Source organism: Haemaphysalis longicornis, unplaced genomic scaffold, assembly GCF_048455015.1.
Source record: "Haemaphysalis longicornis isolate Haplotype H1 unplaced genomic scaffold, Haemaphysalis longicornis Haplotype H1 scaffold_9, whole genome shotgun sequence".
In the NCBI taxonomy this organism is placed as follows: Eukaryota; Metazoa; Arthropoda; class Arachnida; order Ixodida; family Ixodidae; genus Haemaphysalis; species Haemaphysalis longicornis.
Window position 1 is genome coordinate 64,004,051 of NW_027526460.1, and position 19,807 is coordinate 64,023,857.

Sequence of the window (19,807 nt, forward strand, 5' to 3'; positions counted from 1 at the left end):
CGTTTATAATTCAATGTCACTGGAAGCGAGTCTTGTCACCATTAGAAAATATTAACTCCCGTTATTTTAAGGATTTAGTTTGCAGATATTGTGCTTCCTTTGTTCATAGAAGTGACATGCAGTCGCCAGGGTCTCACGAAAAACGCCGCCAGAGGTTATTGGATCCTATGCAATCACTCTCGCGCCAAATACGTTTCAGGACTGTTTGACAGAAAGATGCCTCTACACGTGTAAAGTTGCTTAGCTAAATTTTAAGGCGGAAATCTGAATTATGGGCCTGTGTAACTAATCGACGGGGCGTAAGAAGGCCCTGCCTAACGATGAAACGGCCGAGGTCAAATGAGCACAATGTCAGGGTCTTTGATTTTATGTTCTAGTAATTATTTCTCACTTTTTTACTACATCATTCTGGGAGCCAAAGCAAAACAACCTTCTTTTCCTACTCAATCTTCGAAGGTTCATCTTGCAATTAACATATCAAAGAGACTTCTCATTGAAAGAAGACAAATGCTTCGTGCAGCAAGAACACTTTCAGCATAAATGTTATGTATTTTCTTTGAGGCGCCACAACAAAAGTACAAGGCAGGGGCATATAAAGCCGTTATTTACCCCCTGATTTATTTTTCCCCGCACTTTTGTGACTTTTGCAGTTTTGAAAATAGTGCATGGAGAAGTGCAATAGCTAATGCGTGTTCACAAAACTACGAGTCGTCGTCACTCCGGCGTTCCTAATCATCTGGGCACAGGTCACTGTCCCGCAAAGGAACAGCGACTCCGCAGATGTCGTGGAATTGCCTCAGGCAGTGTGTGGGCACCAGGTCTTTGAGCGCCTCAGACACCCACAAGGTGCATTCTGCAACAATGTAAAAACGGGTATGTCAGTGGGTACTGTCTGATGCCCGGGAAAGCTGTCTGGTCGGTTGTTTCCCGAGCACTCACTCACGGTCACCTTTGGAGCTGGCGTGGTAGCTGTGCGCTTGAAACGTTCACGGTAGCAATCACATAAGGGAACCTCAGCGGCAATGAAGGCAAAATAAAAGTTTCTTCATTTAACAGATTTGGGTTGTATAATGGTTTCAATGCTTGTCCGGCAGAAAACGATGAATAATACACTGATAAATAAATAATTTAGGTCCAAATTTTAATCATCGACCTGCATTGTATGGGACGTCAGCTATGACAAATTGTAAACAGGTACCTAAAACGAAAGTAAGTATGCAAAATGAGGCTGCCGCTATGACGCAAAACAAATCTTTCAATTGTTGCCTGGGTTGCAGTCCGCCTTCCTAGATAGCGCAGCAATACCGCTCGGAACCTGTGTCCACACTGGTTTGCTTCTACTCACTCGTACCTCGCGTATTTTTTACGTACGGTTGATAGTGACCGCTTCGTCAAACATTGGGTAGCACTAGACCAAGTGGCGATGTCGGTTATGCCAGTTGGCCAATGTCATTTCCGATAAGCCCAACGCGCCCGGCGACAGTGCACCGCCGGCCGGCATAGTGCGTGCCGTGTGCACTGCATTGTACTTCTATGGATACGTGTTCATTCGTAAATTACATTGCTTTCTCCAGCCTCCATATTGCTATAAAACAATGATCACTAAATTTACGCTCAAACCTCGTTCTACAAGCTTGTAATACGCCTTTAACCTGTTATTAGCGTTGACTTTTTGCGGCCTTAGCCAATCGCAATAAACATCCAATAATACGTCATAGGTTCAACGTGGAAAAGTCGAATGTTATTCGCGCAGCTGTTCTCGGTTTTCCTCTTTATTCAGCTCATTTCTAGGCGGTTTGCATTAAAAATGGTGTCAGTTTTATTTAACGGGACAATCTTTTGAATGAATGAAACTTGCATTCTGTCTTTATGGTTTCTTTACATCGAGAAAATGGTAGAAAGCGAGTGGAATAGAAGTGTCGCAAGGAAGCTCGAATACATAACTCTAGGCTTCGTTCGAGGGACGCGAAACCGTTATTGCCCCAAATGGATGAAGAACATGAAAAAGCGATCTGTCGCATTTCTTGCAGCTTGCTGACATAGTTTTATCAAAGGTACATGTTTTCGCCGAATCTCTGCGGCCCTTGTTGTGCAGCAGCTTGTCAAGAAAATCGGCACTTTTAACAGTGAAAGATTCTCAACGTGTAATAAAATTTGTTGGAAAGCAACGATTGGCTCTCTTTGAAACGTTGTGAGAAAGACAAAAAGTTATGGGGATCAACGCGTCGAAAGTACACTTGGCGAATGCATGAAGCGCGCTGGAGTGCAAGACAGATTTATTTCTACCACCTACGGATCTTTAACGTGCGAGAAGATCTCCACACTCTGCTGTTTTCGCTGTTCGAATTCCCCTCAGAAGCGTTTGCCACAGCCGGGATTGAACCCGCGTCCATTGACTCAGCAGCACAAGGCCTTTGCACCGTGGCGGGTGCTAAGGCCTATGTAATTCTTCTAAAGGGTGTAATTCTTCCTTTATAATGCAAGAGCTGTTTTGTGATATTCTGCTACAATTACCCCCCCCCCCCCTACATTTCTCTCTGTGCGAAGAATAGGGGCAGAACAATGTATTAACACATTTTCTCGTACATAACTGAATGTAAATCTGGGCCTCGGGCACTCGCATACCTGGTAGCCGCAAAAAACGTTGCATGTTTTGCATGATGCAGACCGAAAAGTTTTTACACAACAAGGTTAGTCAGTGACTGAAGTTGACTCCATTTTGTGTTTTTTTACTGATCTTTCTAGACTGTTTTGAAAGTCAACATAGGTTGCGGTACACCAATATTTTTCATTCGTCGTGCGTGGCTAGAATGGCTGTATAAAAGACCACACAGATCGGGTGTTTCGTGAGGTAAAAATCACTCTGACCCGGGCTACATACATGCGAAAAACTGCTTAAAATATAACCAAATACCATGCGGACCAAAATGATGCGAAAACGAGTAAAACCCGTTGTCCCTCCACCTTCATTGATGTTAAACGCCTCGAGCTTCGTGATTGCTGCGCCGCCTGCCACCGCTTCTCCGCGACGCTTACAGAAGGAGCGCTGCGTGGCTGATAGGGGTTCATGCAGTGTTTTGGTTCTCTTTCGCTTATTTTTGCCTTTCTGCGCCCGAAACAACTTATGGTGATGTCTGCAAGCAAACAGTACGTTTGCGGAGCTTCAAAACACAGCTTCGCCTTGGCACAGTGCTCGAACGCGAACAAGAACTATCCGGGGACGAGGTTCTGCGCACTTCTATGGCGCTCTTACGGGCGTCGGCGACGGCAGCAGCATATCACCACTGTCACCTCCGAAAACTTCGGGCGGAAGTGAATTCTATTGTAGCCTTGTTTAGACCTGATACTGGCACATTGATAGGTTCGTTTCGTTTTCCAGTGGGGACAACGAATGTGGCTTTGTTTCGAATATAGACGTCGTAGAAAAGTATGTTTCGGGGTTGTGATTACCCAATACCTGACAATAAATTGTGCCTTTTATGGGAATATAAGCCACGCGAAATGTTAAGTATATTCCAAGGCTGTGGTTCTTTAAATATGTGCACACTCACGTCTTACAGCAAGGATCAAGGAGTTAATGAAACCGAGAGAAAATAAATAGTCTGCCAAGTCCGGAAGAAACAGCACAGCTCGTACGGGAATGAAAAAAACGCAACGCAACTTCGGAAAGGCTAAAGACGTTGGTCGAAACTAAGACAAGGTGGTATACCTGTCACACCAACTAGATGCGAAGTGCACTAATTTCTCAATACATGAGGAGGTGAGTGAGGGGTATGATTAACTATCATTGTGTACAAATGCGTAGCGAAATCAAAGATTACACATTTTAGTTATCACACACACACACACAAGCTGAGAGTTCCCTTTCCTTTGTTTTTCGGCTTCAACCAAGATCTGATCACTCGGCGGACGCATTTTTTGAAGTGTACAAGGAGTAAGTATACGTTAAGTTCACAAGCGATCAACGGTGTGGCTGGAAGAGTGTCGCCTCTGATTTCAGTTTGGGCCAGATTTTGCAGGCTCCTTGTCTCACATGGCGATGCTTCGAATAAGCGCTCAGTAAGCGAATATGAGCCCGTCATCACCCTGCTCGCAGAAGGTATGTGTATCAGATTGATTTTGAGCGCTGACCTCGCGACAAGACGACGTAGCATTGAATTTTGTGTCGTGTGCTTATTCCCGTGAAAGATTTTGCATTATCCATAGTACTTATTTCGTGCAATATTTGTGAAATTTAAGCCACATTGGCTTGTTCAGGGAAGTGACCAATATCTGACGTATGAAGCGTAACTGGCGTAGACAGGTATGAGAGCTTCGCTAGATTATGTAAGCACACAACACCGATTTACATCGTAGTGTATAACCACTGATAGTGTACAAACGCTGGTTACGGAGATACTGTTAGTAAACTTCAGAACATCGGAACTACAATAAGCTGCACGCAAACGCCGGTTTCGCGACACGGGCCTGTGGCACACGTCTGGCGATTATACGGACTGATTGTACCGCCCTAAGATCGCGTCAGAAACATTTACACTCTCGTAAATACGCCACATGTGCGAACATAGTGACTGCTTCACATAAATATGTATTTCCAACGCATACAAACGGTAAATCTCAGTCGTGAATGGGTCGCAAAAGCAGCGGCCGCAGTGGTGAGTGGGCAGGAGACTCCCGTGACTACTTTCGAAGCGCGCCGCTAGATGGATTTCATTGGCGCCCCTACAGGCAGCGCTCGAGACATATACTCTGAACCGCACGTCCGCATTGCGCTTTTCGCACTGGGTAGACAACTGCACCCACTGCAAAATAAATAAATGTTGCTTTTCAGAAATCTTACGCTCATTGTTCCAGAAGGGCACTTCGGTGACGGCGCAATCCTTGTAATCAGTGTAGACGACATAACCATCATATACAGTGTCACCTGCGTGGGAAAATGATTATTACTGGCCAGACACAAAAAAATGGTAAGCGCACACTGAGATGGTCATAAAATGTGCCTTGTGAAGAAAGACTAATGCATTTCCTCATAAGCCGGTTGGCCGACCGAAAAGGTGCCATAAAATCTCTGGCCTAGCGACGCGTGCGTAAGATCATGGTTCGATTCTTTCTGAACGGTTACTTGAGCTACGCAAAAATGGAACGGCTCTAGATAAGACAATACACGCGTCGATTATGAAGAAACAGTACAACAGTACACCTTTGTCTCATAAATCATTTATCAGTATACGTTTAGATCGTTCGTTGATGCGTTTACTTAGTTGGAGAAGAATCATCGTGTGGGTTCGCTCTTCGTTTGCGATTTGGTTTTTGCAGGTTGGACGATCGATTGGATTCATTTTCAGCAATAGTTGGGTGCACTCTTAGTGGGCGCTTTGATGCAATTTTGACGTAGTTTTCATGTGACAAAGCTTTCGCGCTTCTCTCAATTTTCATTAGAGAGGGATGGTAAATTTTTATTCGACACAAAACTCAGGCACCTTGCGTTAAGAAATAGGCTCCCTCATCTTAGACTGTAAGGTTGTTCTGATTTTGATGAAATGTTATCACATGGGTATAAGCGTAGTGAACGCTTGTATGCGTGGGAACGCGATTTCCTAGCGCACCTATACACCACATCTTATACACCCAATAACCAGCGGCAAAAGCCAGCTGCTATAAATGCCACCAACTATGCAGCGGGGAGTCGAAATGGCGTCCAATCTAATCAAGGCCTAACTGACCTGATAATGTCTCCACCTCCTGTCGCAATACCGCACCTAACGGGAGTGCTTTCCCAGGGGCGTATAATTAGGGGGCTATATCCAGAGGCGTTACTATCTACTTTGCGCGAAGGGCACTGTCATAGAAAGACAGCATTAAAACATTTTTATGACTGGCTAAAGCCCTCGTGACACACCTAAAAGCCAATTCGATAGGCTTTAGTTGAGACGGCGAAAATTAGATGAAGTCAAGATTAACGGTACCGGCTTGCTCTATGCCTTCTTGAAAGTAATTTTTACAGTCACAGGAAACGTTAAATGAGAAAAGAAGGAATAAATAACAAGTTTTAACTCATTTTATGTGTTCCTGGATGGGCCTCCTTGTTACCGCTCACCAAAAGCCGTGAACGCGTTGATATTTGGAAAAATTGGCTTATAACAAAACGCAGTACTGAATTTCTGCGTGTTAACCAATTCTCTACGCTGTAAAAACAATCCGTAATTTTATGGACAAATTACGGAACAGATGGCCGTAATAAAACACAGCCGTGTTCCGTTTGAAGGAGAACAAAGAAAACACCCGCAATTTAACGGAAGTGCGCTCCGTCCCTCAGTATACGGATACTCTCTCTGTTACCCGTCAAACGGAATCTTCTTCTGCTTTGCAAAACACGGGCGTTTCTTCTGTATGATGCAGAAAGGAAACAGATCAATTTATTAATAACTGCAAGAAATATATTGTCGTGTCGATCGTCGGGAATGGATCTAGAAGCGAAAACTGCGCCCCGACAACATTCGTGGCGTAATGAAAGCGGCTCTGTTTCGTTAGTGTCTAAAAGTGTAGTAAACTTAGTGAGGACCATGAGGCCCATACCGCTCAACACGAGCGCTATATCTTGTCTTTACGACGCTCCGGCGACGTCGCTACCCCGGTCCTGCAAACTGCACATGAGTGTGTGACCGACACACTTCTAGAAAATATAACGTCATTTGTGTGCAGAAGCAGAGTTGCGGAAGGTAATTTAGTTCTTAAGGAATCAATATCGGCCGAAGTATTTAGCCTAAAGCTTAAAACCAAAGCACAGCAAGCACTATTCATGCAGTGTGAAATCGCAGTCGCAGCCAGTCACACACATTTTTGCGAGCGCTTTCTCGAAACAGCGGAGTTGATGGCGATCAAGTATTGTGGGGGCTTCGCGGAACCTTACTGCGGAAGCGCTATTTACAAAATCGCACTTTATCAGCCAGGAAATTTGTAAGCGAGCTAGTAAACACCGATGTACGGCACACGCAGGGTGGGCATCCATGTAGTATACAGGTTGTTCGGCACAAGTGCAGCGGTCGTGCGGTGGTGCAGTGGTCTCGAGCGTCGTGCCCATTCGATGAACGTCGCGGGTTTGATTGCTCGTAGAAGTATTTTTTTTCTTTTCTGAAGGTTCTATCAATTACGGAAAGACGTGCTTTCTGAAACGGAGTGTTTGTTTTGTTACGGCCTTTCCGTACTACGGAATGTCCGTTCTTAAAATTCTTTCCATTGTCTAAATTACGGAAATGTGTCCTGCAACATTTTACCAGCAGTTTTTTCCGTAAAATTGGCCACTTTTTTTACAGTGTAGAATAAAAATTTAACCCGAACTTTCCCGAGGAATCTTCTGAGTTGAAATGTACTCAGATTAAAAGTTATTTTCAGGCACATTTTAAGCAACATCTGTACGTTTACCAAGTCGGCGACAAACATGAACAATTTCATACGCTGAATGGTACGTCCAAGGTCCCAGGTGACACCTCTCCGTAAGAAAGGTGCGGTGATATACCCTTATTGCAAGGCAGCATAAACCTAAGACAGTTGTGCCGGAAAAAATGATTTCTTTTTTGGTCTAATTTTAATTTGCGCTAGGAAACCGATAGTAGCAGTATAAACTTCCAAATAAGCTCGGCATTCCTGCTTAGCTGTTTTCTTCAAGCTGTGCTAAAAAACAAAACCACAAGGAGCGGCAATTCCCCTCGTCGCGATGTGCTTGGGTGGGTCTCGCTCCGGTGCACGGTACATTTACGTGCTCTACTAACACTCGCTGTACTCTGTAGCAGCGGGTCGCAATGTTGCAATGTGGCACATAACAGAGAAAGGGAGCTTTGCGATACAACAAAGCTGTTTGCAGCGAATGTGCAAAAGTTCCTCTAGTGTCAAGTTCCATCGCACATTGGAGTTACATTCATCGTTGAGGCTTACAGATGCTGCGGAAAACTGAATACTTGCACTTACCATCGTTAACAGTGAAGGGTGCGGCGTCAGGCGTGTCACCCGCTGTGTGATGCAATGAGAGAATATATCTGCAATGCAAAGGTGGCTTACCTAAGGTGCATTGCTGAATAATGACCACAACAGCAAGAACGTAAAAGACAGAAAGATTTGAATATTATTAGCTTCCCCAGGAAAAACGACTCCCGGGAGAGTTATTTCTTTTCAAAAAAGGGCAATACCAAATGATTGGGCAACACGCATACGTGTTTCTTTCTAATAAATAAGCGATCATTCTCAGTACGTAGAAACTAAAAACAAATATCAGTTCATAGCTTTGCAAAACTGTGATACGTGAGTTCTCTGGTCAAGTGTCAAAAAAGCGTTGCCTAAAAACTTACAGTTAAAACCAAAATGTTCGCTGTAAATTATAAATTCGAGTAAAGGTTTAAAGTTGCTTGAAAAATATGTTGGTCGTATTGAGCGCTTTATATAGGCATTCACATTTTTCAAATTCGAATCAAGCTTTTTTGATACCATTCTTATATGTGTGCATACCCTTAACAATCCTTTAAGTTGCAGCAACAAAGCTTGCATTTACTAGCGCCCTCTCCACAGAGGAGCAATGACCGATACATTTAAAGAGACATATGACCGACGTATTCACAGACTCTCGTTTAGAAGCTTCTTCCGCTCCTTTTTGGTAAATCGCACGTACAATAGGGCTCAAAGTTGGCCGTGTGATAAAGTAGATCTGTGCTTTCTAACGTGTACTGAAAATATGTCTGTCGCTCCTAAAGTCTACCCAACAACAGTGCTGTAAAAATATCCCCATACTATAATCGGAGTAGTGGCCTTGCTGCAGTTGCAGGGCTAGTGCGCCGAAACAACCTAACTTACGTAACTGCTTCCCTTGGCTAAGTTCGAAGGTTGAAGTTTGAAGTTTTAGTTTATTTTGCTTATGATACAATATATATTCTTGCCTTCCAACAGAAGCAGTCGAAGGAGCTAGCATGCGGACAGAGCAGAACAGTTGACCACACAAACATGAATCACCCAATGTGCGTATAACACTAGGTAGAAAGCAACTGACAGTGCAGTTGAATAACAAAACTGCGCATGAACTATGTACACAAAAATAAGGCCTGAAAAGCACATGCATAACGAAGAAAATTTCATGCGGCATAACGAAGAATTCGATCACCGTAATTACACGATTTTGATGATTGCCAGCCGAAAAGAGAGAACACACAAAAACAACAGACAATGCAATACACAACAGTGAAAATAAAATTACAGAATGACAATACACACTACTTATGTTTGATTGCACCCAATTATTTACACGTTTTTTATTCAGTTTAGTAGCTGAAGCTTCTGTAGAATTTCTGGGAAATTTATTAAAATGAAAAGATACATTGTACGCTCGTGTTCTTTCACCATAGCCTCTGTAAATTATAGCTATAATATGAGGCTGTATACGGGAGGTCTCTAGGTTATTCTTTTTTTAATTCATTTCAAAAAAAGTGTTCGCGAGCAATGAGCAACCAGGAGGTTTTGCAGTGTTATCATAGACTGACTACTTCATATATCTCGAATGGCTGCCGTTCTGCATGTGGGGCCAATAAAACCGTTTCTTGGTATTTTGTGAATTATTTAATTCAAATATTATATTTCTGCTTTGAAGCCCATATATAAATCATTCTCCCGCATCTCAATATTGATTAATCCAGAGATATGTACGGAATCTTGCGTAGACTGATGACGCAAACTATTCGTAATTTATAAATAACACTACAAACTTCTCCCGGTTTTCGCGGAACGTGCTCAATATGATGTATATACGAAAATTTATCGTCGAGAAAAAGAACCAAATATTTTACTTTTGTGAGGTAATTGCGGGATTGGAATGTACGATTGTTACAAGGGTATTCATGTAAAAAAACGTTCAAACAAAAAAATCAAATTTTTTGTATAGCTGTAAAAACAAGTTAATTGCGTTTTAGAACAATTTATAAAAATTCATTTTCTCTAAAACCCTGTAATTAATTTATAGATGTTCCCTCGCGTAAGTTGGATTCCACCCATGTAACTCGAACCAACCAATAAAAGTGCTGTATCATCTGCTGCGTACTGGAATATTTTAGAATTTATAGATAACTGTGCCGGATTCTTTATGTAAAAGTTTATTAATAAGGGTCCTAAAATTGACCCTTGAGGAACAGCCTAATTCAATGGTAACTAGTCACTATTAGTGTGCTTATTCCTTACAACCTGATATCCTGATATCATGGTATAAGGTTGTACACGATGTTCAGCGCATTTGTACCGGACATTTCTGTAAAAACGTCCGCAGAAGCTACGGTGAAAATTAATGCAAACTGTGTATGTTTTGAGGATTACGGTCGAATCAGTTTGATTTATGTGTCCCTTAGCCACAAAAGAATTTGTCCGCGCAGCCATGCGTGTGAATAATTCAACCAATTATGAAAACAAGATTTGTTCGTACTGCCTTATATCAGTGTCCCTTCCTATAATAAGCGGTTAGAAATTATGCAATCCTCAAATATTCACTTAAAATTTCAGTGCTCATCGCAGCTCGTTCTCGCAATAAGGCATTTTATGACAGATTTTAGAGTCGTTTCTAATATACATATGTGAGTCTAAATTACGTCTTTTTACGTGTTTATAGCTCCCGTTAATGGCTTGGTTTCCGTCAGTCCAAATTTGCCTTGACTGGTTACCTTTCTTGTCCAGGACCCGTGTTAAGAGACCAATCATACGTGACCGTCTTAGCTACAGGATCGAAATTGTGGCGCCTCGCCGTCAGGCATTCGAAGATTGTGTCGTTGTCGTTGTCAGCGATTCCGATGGCGAACGGGAATTCCGCGAAAGTCTGGGGAAAGAAAAGGTTGCAAAGTTACAAGACCGATTTCTGTTGGTTTATTCGGCGTGTTAAAAAAAATTGTTTTTATTTGGTATCTTTCCGACACTTGCAATTTATTTTCAGAATTTTGATGAAAAAAGGTTGGAGCGAAGTGCGCCTCAAGCAAAAACTCTGGTGCAAAAACGAAGTCACGCTAGAAGAAGTTATTGAAGGAGAAAACGCTTCGAAATATTTAGCCAACGTAAATATTTCAAGCGGAATCTTTTACTGCACCCTTAATACTGTTTGTATGTTTGGTACTAAATATCCAAACACAGTTTTTCTGGGCGTTTTCACGCCGCATTCTTTCTGTTGGAAGGCTACTGGCATATCGGAGCAACTATGTAAAAAAGAAGCAAAAAGTAAGGAGACGAGGAGATAGCGGACAGTCGAAATTTAACCGTGGTTTCGTCGAAGGCTATGACGTTATCGATTAGGATGCAGAAGACAAATGTATGTTTTCGTCAAGAGGGAACTGTGTAAATTCGTTAGACTGTTCCGGAAAAAAACCTGGGTATAGGTCGCGATGATAGAACCAGAATAAACGTTTATTTGTACCTGTGTGCGCACGCGTTCAGAAATTCGCCTCGCTCTTTTGCCCCTACTCGCGAAATAATCTCTTGTGGGTTGATTTGAACCCATTTTTAAGGTATTATAAATATCTGGGTCTAGCGTGGAACTTCCGGTGAGTACGTACCGGCAAAGAACGTCGGAGGGGCGGCAGGTGAGAAATATGCAGCGTATGAGCAACACGTGGCGGACAAGAAGTCGTACGTGAATCACAAATCAAGAAATTATAGCACATTCCAACGTGTGCTCAAGCGCTTCTTGGGCTGCCCGCACGATCCGAAAAATAAAGAGTAGGCTTTATATTAAAATATCGCTTCACAAAGATTTTCATTCGAGCATTAATCCTATTTGTGCAACAATATAAAATAAGATATTTTCTTGTCTTTGACCTCTTCCACCTGCAGTGAAATTTTATTTACTGCCTTGAAAATGAATGCAAAAATGTCTTATTTTCAAAATCATGGCGTCTACTGTCGAAAGGGCCGTTTTTGCTAAAAAGTGCAGTCGAAATGCATCCGACCCCTCAGTGTTGCATTACTTTCGTGCTGAAAAAATGGGGCCCTAGATTGGCCTCCTCATATTGATAAAGTTCACCTAATATTAAAAATTGTGGTTCGCATAATAAAATCTCCCAGATATAAACCAAGAATTATCACGTAGTGGCGTCGCCACAAAGGATAGCGAAAATTCCCTGCAGTAAACAACGCAAATTCTGCAAACGACGACTCCAAAGCCACTTAAAAAATTGGTCTTAGTCTTCCATTCGCCGTGACCTCATACATAACGCCCTGCCTTCCTCAGTGCCAAAAATCAAGACACATGTTTGATTGAAATGGCAACATGGCCTCGCCATTGGTTGAATGCAGCAATGATTACAATATCACACTGTGTTACAGTGGCCCCGCGGGTTAATCGAATGTACATAGTGCAAAATGTTTGTGTTTGAAATCTTTCAGGCATAGCACAAATATCTGCAAGAATTGCTCCTACGTTTATTGTGTGTAAAACGCAAGAGTTTCTCTTAAGAAATATTCTGTTTGGTTAAAAGGAGTTTTGTACCTTGAAAGCATCTGGAACTTCACGTTGAAGCTTGTGGGGCCCCCAACCTCCATCGGACGGCAAAGACAAGTAGAGGAATGCAACGGAGACTACAAAGAGCTTACGTGTGCTCTCCATGGCTACAGTCACTGGTATGCGTAGAGTGCCGCCTAGTCATTTTATACTTCATTTTGCAGAGCAGACTAGATAAGGGAATCGTTGACCGGGGCATTGTTACATGTGTCCCGCCAATTTCACTTTATTTTGACTTGTTGCTTTTTTTCTCATAAAAACACCGCCATATCAATTATTGTAGACATTTTCAGGTTACGTGAGTGAGTTTCCAGCTTCGCAGAAATATAGAGCGACACAATAATTCTTTCGTAAAATAAGTTCAATTAGAAGGTTGCTCAAAAAAACGCATTTATATCAATATTTGACATTTCTGAAAACAGTACGTGCGTCTAATACATTGTTGTACGGGCATACGGTGTGTCCAAGCCGAGTGAAGCACCAAGTAAATTGGCTTGTCACTCAAACGTGGATTTGAACGTCACACCCGGAAATTTGTGGCATAAAATGTATTCTTACAGGCACGATCGCTGCGGGGTACTTCGAAAAGTGGGTTATGTACTATGGGAAGGTCTCAAGAACTATGCGGAAGTTGTGTGAGGTCCCATGTTTTGAGATAAATACTTGCTCGGTATGGTCAAAGTACAGGTCACTGCTTTTCGGGCATTTCCGCTATTCCCACATGCGACTTAAGTGTCTTGTATAAGGGATATTTTGTCATAAAAAAACAATGGACTGCGAGCAGTAATGTTTTCTAAGGTACTGCGGCCATCTTTACGTAAACAATACAATTTTTGGGAAGGCCTACCCTGATACAATCTCCGGATTAATTTTTATACAATGTAAAATTTGCGTTGCACATTTCTCTAAAGATTGCGGATTTTTGCAGTCAAATACCGCTGGAAACATTAATGTCGGTTACATGAGGGAGGTGAAAGGATACAATGATGGTGTTTAAAAAAATTGCTCCCACCTCCCCTCGCGGGAACCCCTGTGTGCATGCGATGCATAGGGGGTTCCGTTGTTGTTTCCTTTAGGTTGATTCTCCCATCGCGTGAAATGTGCCGTGAACCCCCTGCCGCGGCTATGACGCAGCGTGGCGCGGCTATGACGCAACACAATCCAACACAATCCACTTTAATCCAATCCAAATCCAATCCAATCCAAATCCAAATCCAAATCCAATCCAAGCCAAGCCAAGCCAAGCCAAGCCAAGCCAAGCCAATCCAATCCAATGCCCCTCGCGAGAGAGTGTTCGCTATCGGAGAGGAGAGGGGGTGAGCGGCGGAGAGGGCAGCTCGCGCGGCGAGGAGAATGGGGGAGGGGTGTTAACGGACAACGACAACGCCGTATGGAGGGACAAGGCGAGTGAATGAGATGCTATCGCATCTAAAACGAGTGTACAAAGAAGCAACATAATGAAACATATTCATTTTGATTTGAGGGTAAAACAAGCAGGTCAAAATATATGAAGAAAACAAGACCAGAGTAGCCCTGAGTACGTGCTCATTCTTATCTCCAGAATATGTAGTCATCGTAAGGGTAATTGTTGGGTACATTGTGGGAATCAATGAGTGGGTTCTTTACATTCGTACATGCGTGTCTAAACTTCGATGTCTTGAAACGCTGCAGACAAAGTTTTATCAATACACAAACACAGCCCGGGGCGTAATCTACCAACACTTATCTGTTTGTGCAACGTGGTCCCGCTTGTTCAAAGAGCACCCTCACGAAATCTCTTGCTTGTGTGAACCACAAAACCAGCTCATCATCACATTTCTCGAAAAGTTAAATTGGGCGTAATCCTGATTTTTTCTTGTGCAACTCGCTGCCTCCATTCGCGTTCCCAGCGACTGCATGCACAGTACGCTTATTTTATGCGATATGTTTTTCGCCGTTCCTTGTCCCTCCTGTGCGCAGAACTGAGCAGTGTTTTCTATCACCAACTTTCTTATAGTCTCGCTTCATCGATATCATCATCCTTTGCTACGCCAAGTATCTTTATATTCGCTTTACTTTACATTCACGGACCCTTGAAATCTTTATCACTGTTTTTGCTTGTTTTCTTATTCGTGGAATTTTCTAATTCTTACACCCTATTGGCGCTGTATATGCTTCAGCTTCTGTTTTTATGCTCAGTTCTTTAAGTGAAACGTTAGGGCACAAAGAACCATACTACGCTGTTGTTTGGCAGATGTAGGGCTGCATTTCAAATGAATGCCGAAATGTTCCTTCGGAAAAATTTGCTCCACTTTACAGGATACCTGACAGTGGTGAAAAGCTTGCCACACAGCCAGGGAGTGTAGCAACATTTCTCGTTCAGGAAGGATGCGGGGAAACAAAAGAAAAGTTCCTTTAATCGGAATAGGGCAAAGTTAAATTCTCTCTTAAGGCATACGTAATATTTTGGCTTATGAACCAGGGTATGTATTCTTCCCACTTTTGTAATAACCGTGCTCGAAGCACCCAGTACAGGCTCTGACTCCTCTTAGCCAAATATATTTCTTTTCGCCCACCAGTATATATAAATTACATTTCTGAGAGCAGTCCACCGAAAAATGTCGGAGTAGATAGGTTCTCTTCGTTAACAAAGTGCCGCCATAGGCAAACGAAGCGGTTCTAACACACGCGCCTTGTTCACGCTGTGGATGGGCCAACTGACGCGACCCGCGGCGTGTCGGACACTCTGCTCGAATTATTCGGCTGTTTTTTCGCGGTGGATTCTAGTTCGACGTTAACAAGTACCTTTGCCTGTGCAAAAGCTACGATGAGCGATACCTCACAGAACCTTCACCTTAGTGTAAAACGTGGTTGTAAAGAAGTAACAACAAGCATAATTTTGTGCGGGGGAGTTACTGGTTCGCTGATACCCATACTCCTTCTTTTTTAAGTTTTTTAACGATCATGTAAGACTTTTCTTTTGTAAAGCCCGCATCCTACGGTGGAAATGCTTGTGGCAAATTTGTGCTAAAGCATCCACTGTCTGCGTGTTTTACACTTGTTCATGATACGGACCTACAGTATTCAAATGAACCAAGAAGCCTTACACCTGTAAGTGTTCGGAGTTTGTAACCACTTCATTGTTGATTTGTAGTGACATCAAAAATAATAAGTTGTGGTAATTAAGCCACGACTGTATCAGCACATTGCCAATTTTATGAAAAATTAATATATCATAGCACTTAACACCTCGCAGTGCTAGCGCGACACAAGGAATGACTCGTTCGGATTGGCTAAACAACGCCGCCCGTAGAACGTTGCCTGTATAATGACCAAGCAGCTCCTTTCCTGTGACTCCTCCGCCATTTTCCAAACTCTAGCTCTCTGTGGGCTCCCTGCTCGGGCAGATGATGATGATTATGATAATGAGTAATTGCCTAGCCTTTGAATCTGGGTGACGGCGTGCGCCCTGTCTCCTGCTTTACAGATTGGTCTACTCGAGTTTATATCTCCCATTAAACTCACGCTCGCATTTCGCTTGAGTTTTGCCCTGACTGTACCTCTGGCTGTAATGACCCCTAATCAATTCCTGCCTTAATTTTTCCAACCAATAGTCTTATATGTTTTGACAATATCCACGGCTGACCAGTTAATGCTCCTCTCCACGATGAAACCCCTTACTTCAAAAAAGAGAACTTTCCCCCACCTCAGCTGAGTCGATCGTTGCGGGTTCCATTAGTATGTTGTTGATTGTGCCATCTTTTTTATAGCCCACACATGCCTCACCATGAGGCAAATATCTGCTCATAAGGGTTCTTGTCTTCAAGCAGAAAGTTCGAGCTTCAAGGAAAAAACTGCGCGTAAAAGACAAGAGAATTAGGAAGGGACAGGACGGGTCCTGTCCGGTACTGTTCATTCCTAATTGTCTTGTCTTTTGCGCGGAGTTTTTATACCCTTAAAATGCATTACCAACTAGCCCAACAACACGCTGTTCAAGAAGAAGCGCACGGCTTATGGTGTTGTCGACGAGTTCTTTCCCGTTGTCTTGTTTGATGGGCTTATAGACTGCCATTGATCTCTTCTATTTGATTGTTTACACCCACAGAACCACATCCGTTACCTTCAGTTTTAAGTGCTTATATAATATTGGTCCTTTGCTTCGCTCATTTTGCATTTAGCCGTCAGCTTTCGCGTTCTCTTCCGTGCCCAGATTTGCAGCGCTGCTTTGCAGAAAATATTAAAAAAAAACTTTTTACGCGGCTGGTGACGCCTGTGCGACAAGGGCTACGTCCTTCGACGTTTTTTTTTATGTCGGCCTTTCAAGTTGCGTGTCCGGCTAAAAGGGGTTACGCAAGGGAGGGCGCCCGCTGCCACACTTTGCACTACGTATGAGCAGCTTAACTAGGCGTACGTACGCAGTCTTCGAAGTACCCCCTCCACAACGGAGGCGATACTGATCCTTGCTGAAGGCTGATCCTTGCGCAGAGTCTATGACAAACAGGCCAAAGGTTGCGGTAATTCCCTACGTACACTGACTATCCTACAATTTGAAAAAAGGTGTCCAACGCTCAAACGTGAGAGTCGTGGTTTCTGCTCCAAACAAGCTTTTGAAGCTGTGCAGATTGAGCGACCCGGCGGTCATTCATGGAAAACGCTGTGGCACGAAGCACCGGACGGCCTATGCTGAATGGGTAGAAGGCGTTGTCTATAAAATTCCGCTTCGGTGCAAAAACGTTTGCGTTGGAAAGACCGATAGATGTTTAAATGATAGGTTAAGGGAATATGCCAAGAAATTTAAAAACGCACTCGAAAGAAACGCGCGCGATAGGTATCTAGCCCAGCACTGCTCCACATGCGGATGTGTGCCTTCCTTTGACAAAACACTTGTTGCACGAGAGATTATAAAGGCTCAACTGATCAACTGGTTGGGAGTGGCATGCGTCAGGTCAGCGTCCGTTGCACAAAGAAGGTATTAAACTTTCTACGCATGCGCCCCTGATAAACAAGCAGTATAGCGTGACTACTCCGCTTATATATGTATGTGTATTTCTTTCAATAAACTGTTGGTACCAGCGCTCGTGTGTGTCTATGCCTTTTCCTTTGTGTCCATGTTCCAGTTGCACTGTCGTCCCCTAATTGTGTTCACACAACAAGCCCAAATAGCCACTTTAGTCCGTTTCATTTCTTGGCTGTCGACATTAGAAGATCCGTCCAAACGGCTCGCCAGGTGAACACTGCGAATCCTGGGGTACGATATACGTTTTACACATCGATCCAGCCGCTAACACTCTGGTGCAGATGTCCTCTTCCGTTCTTCAATGTAAGTGTACCCCCACTCGGAGCGCGCATCCTTGCTGACGACGCTGACTTGTCACCGCTTTCTTTCACCGCACCGCACATCCCCGCGCAAGGACCCCTGGGTTGTTTCCCTCATCTCTGCTTTCTGGTGCTTCACCTACAGAAGGATCTCAGGCTCTGAGCAGGAAAGCTTCGCACTTCACACAATGTCACAAGTTGCTGTATCGAGGCAACTACGAAAACAAAGGGAGGAAATGGTTGCTTGCCATTCCTCGTCATCTGCGCCTCAACATATGTGACTCCCTTCATACCTATCTGACATGTAGTCATGCAGTGGAGCTAAACACATACCAGCGTAACCGTTGCGCTATTACTGGCGAGGCATGTACCACTTTGTACAACAGTACGCCCGATCGTGTACAACCTGCTAGCGCCGCAGGCCACCACCGCCCCTTTTCTGGCCCACTGCAGCCGCTACCTTGCCCAGCGAAACAATTTGATTGTGTAGGCATTGACCTGTATGAGCTTTTGGCAAACACAGCTGCCGGGAATAGATGGCTAATGGCTGCGGTCGACCGTCTCAAGCGCTACGCTGAAACCGCGGCGCTGCCGGCAGCGACAGCACCCGACGTCACCTCCTTTCTATTACGTTGTTTGATACTGCGCCCCGGGGTGCCTCGAGGTCTACTCAGCTACCGAGGACGCTTCTTCTTATCCGATGTTGTCACTAAGCTCCTTACTGAGTGCCGTATTGCCCACGGCACAATGACTGCATACCACCCGCAGAATAATGGCCACACTAGGATCTTTATTCTAACTCATGAGGACATGCTGTCAATGCGTGTCTCCACGAACCACGATGACTGGGACCTTGTGCTCCACTACGTGACTTACGCATATCTTGCGGCCATACAGACCACAATGAGCTTCCCTCCCTTCTACGTACTCTACGGACGAGAACCACTATGTACTCTCGACACCGCGCTTCCTTATCGTCTGGATGTCTCGGAGTGCACCCCACCATCAGATGCCGCCAAACACGCGGAAGAGTGCCGACAACTCGCGAGGACTTTCACAGCTGAAGACCAGTCGCGGCAAAAATATCACCGTGATGACATAGCTGTAGCACCGACTTATTCACCAGGGTCGATGGTTTGGCTTTGGATTCTTTCCACTACATTAGGATCGTCTACCCATCTTCCCGCCAAGTATCATCGCCCTTGCCGCATCCTGGAGCGTACGTCACCTGTCTACTACATCGTTGAGCTTATGACCTTTTCGACGGATCTTCACCGCCGTGGGCATGAGACTGTTCATGTGCAGCGTTTAAAACCCTATCACGAGCTTCTGGTTTTGTCTGCTGCGAGATTCGCCTGGATGGCGTCTTCTTCCACAGGGGGAAAGAGTAACGAAACGACCGGACATTCCGAAACAACACCCCTGCGGTGCACTATACAGTATAATCATCACCGCCATGCTTTTTTGCATCCCCTCATCTATCAAGATTACGAAGATGATGAGATTGCTCGGCATCACCCTCACGGCTTCCTCAGTGTTCGAGCTCACCTGAACACCAATACATCCGTTTACAGTATGTACAGGAGGAAATCGGCATTGCTAACCTTGCTAACTACTCGACGTCGTATAGAAGGATTCCAGCACTTTTCGCATCGCAATTTAGGGCGGTATGTATTACGCTTGTTGCAGTCTTTGATTACACGCCCGAGTAATCATAGAGGCTAGAATTCCCCGAGATCAGTCCGGGAGTCATTTTAAAACAAACTAACAAACTTGATTTCCTCAAGTGTTTTTCTTACACTTCAGAAGCCATCTGGGTCATTATCGTCGAATTCTCAGAACACCAAAGCTCCGTACACCACAAGCACATTTTCAACGTAATTGTCGCAGTTGCGTTTTGAAGAATATAGTATTCTCCTTGGTGCATGCAGTAAACATCCGATTAAAGATTTGGTAATGTGGCTCTGCTTTTTGCACTTAACCGGCAAAGGTTCAGGCTACCCA

The 19,807-nt window shown here is 43.9% G+C and overlaps 1 protein-coding gene across 1 annotated transcript; it reads right to left on the reverse strand.

Moving 5' to 3' along the window:
* Positions 1-553: 553 nt before the first annotated feature.
* On the reverse strand, positions 554-13,729 carry LOC144151431 (uncharacterized). The gene is made up of 5 exons (XM_077682482.1): positions 12,497-13,729; positions 10,686-10,837; positions 7,966-8,033; positions 4,841-4,924; positions 554-853 (listed from the first exon to the last, which is right to left on the reverse strand). The coding sequence occupies exons 1-5, from the start codon at positions 12,611-12,613 to the stop codon at positions 729-731; spliced, it is 546 nt and encodes a 181-aa protein (XP_077538608.1). The 5' UTR covers positions 12,614-13,729; the 3' UTR covers positions 554-728.
* Positions 13,730-19,807: the final 6,078 nt, after the last annotated feature.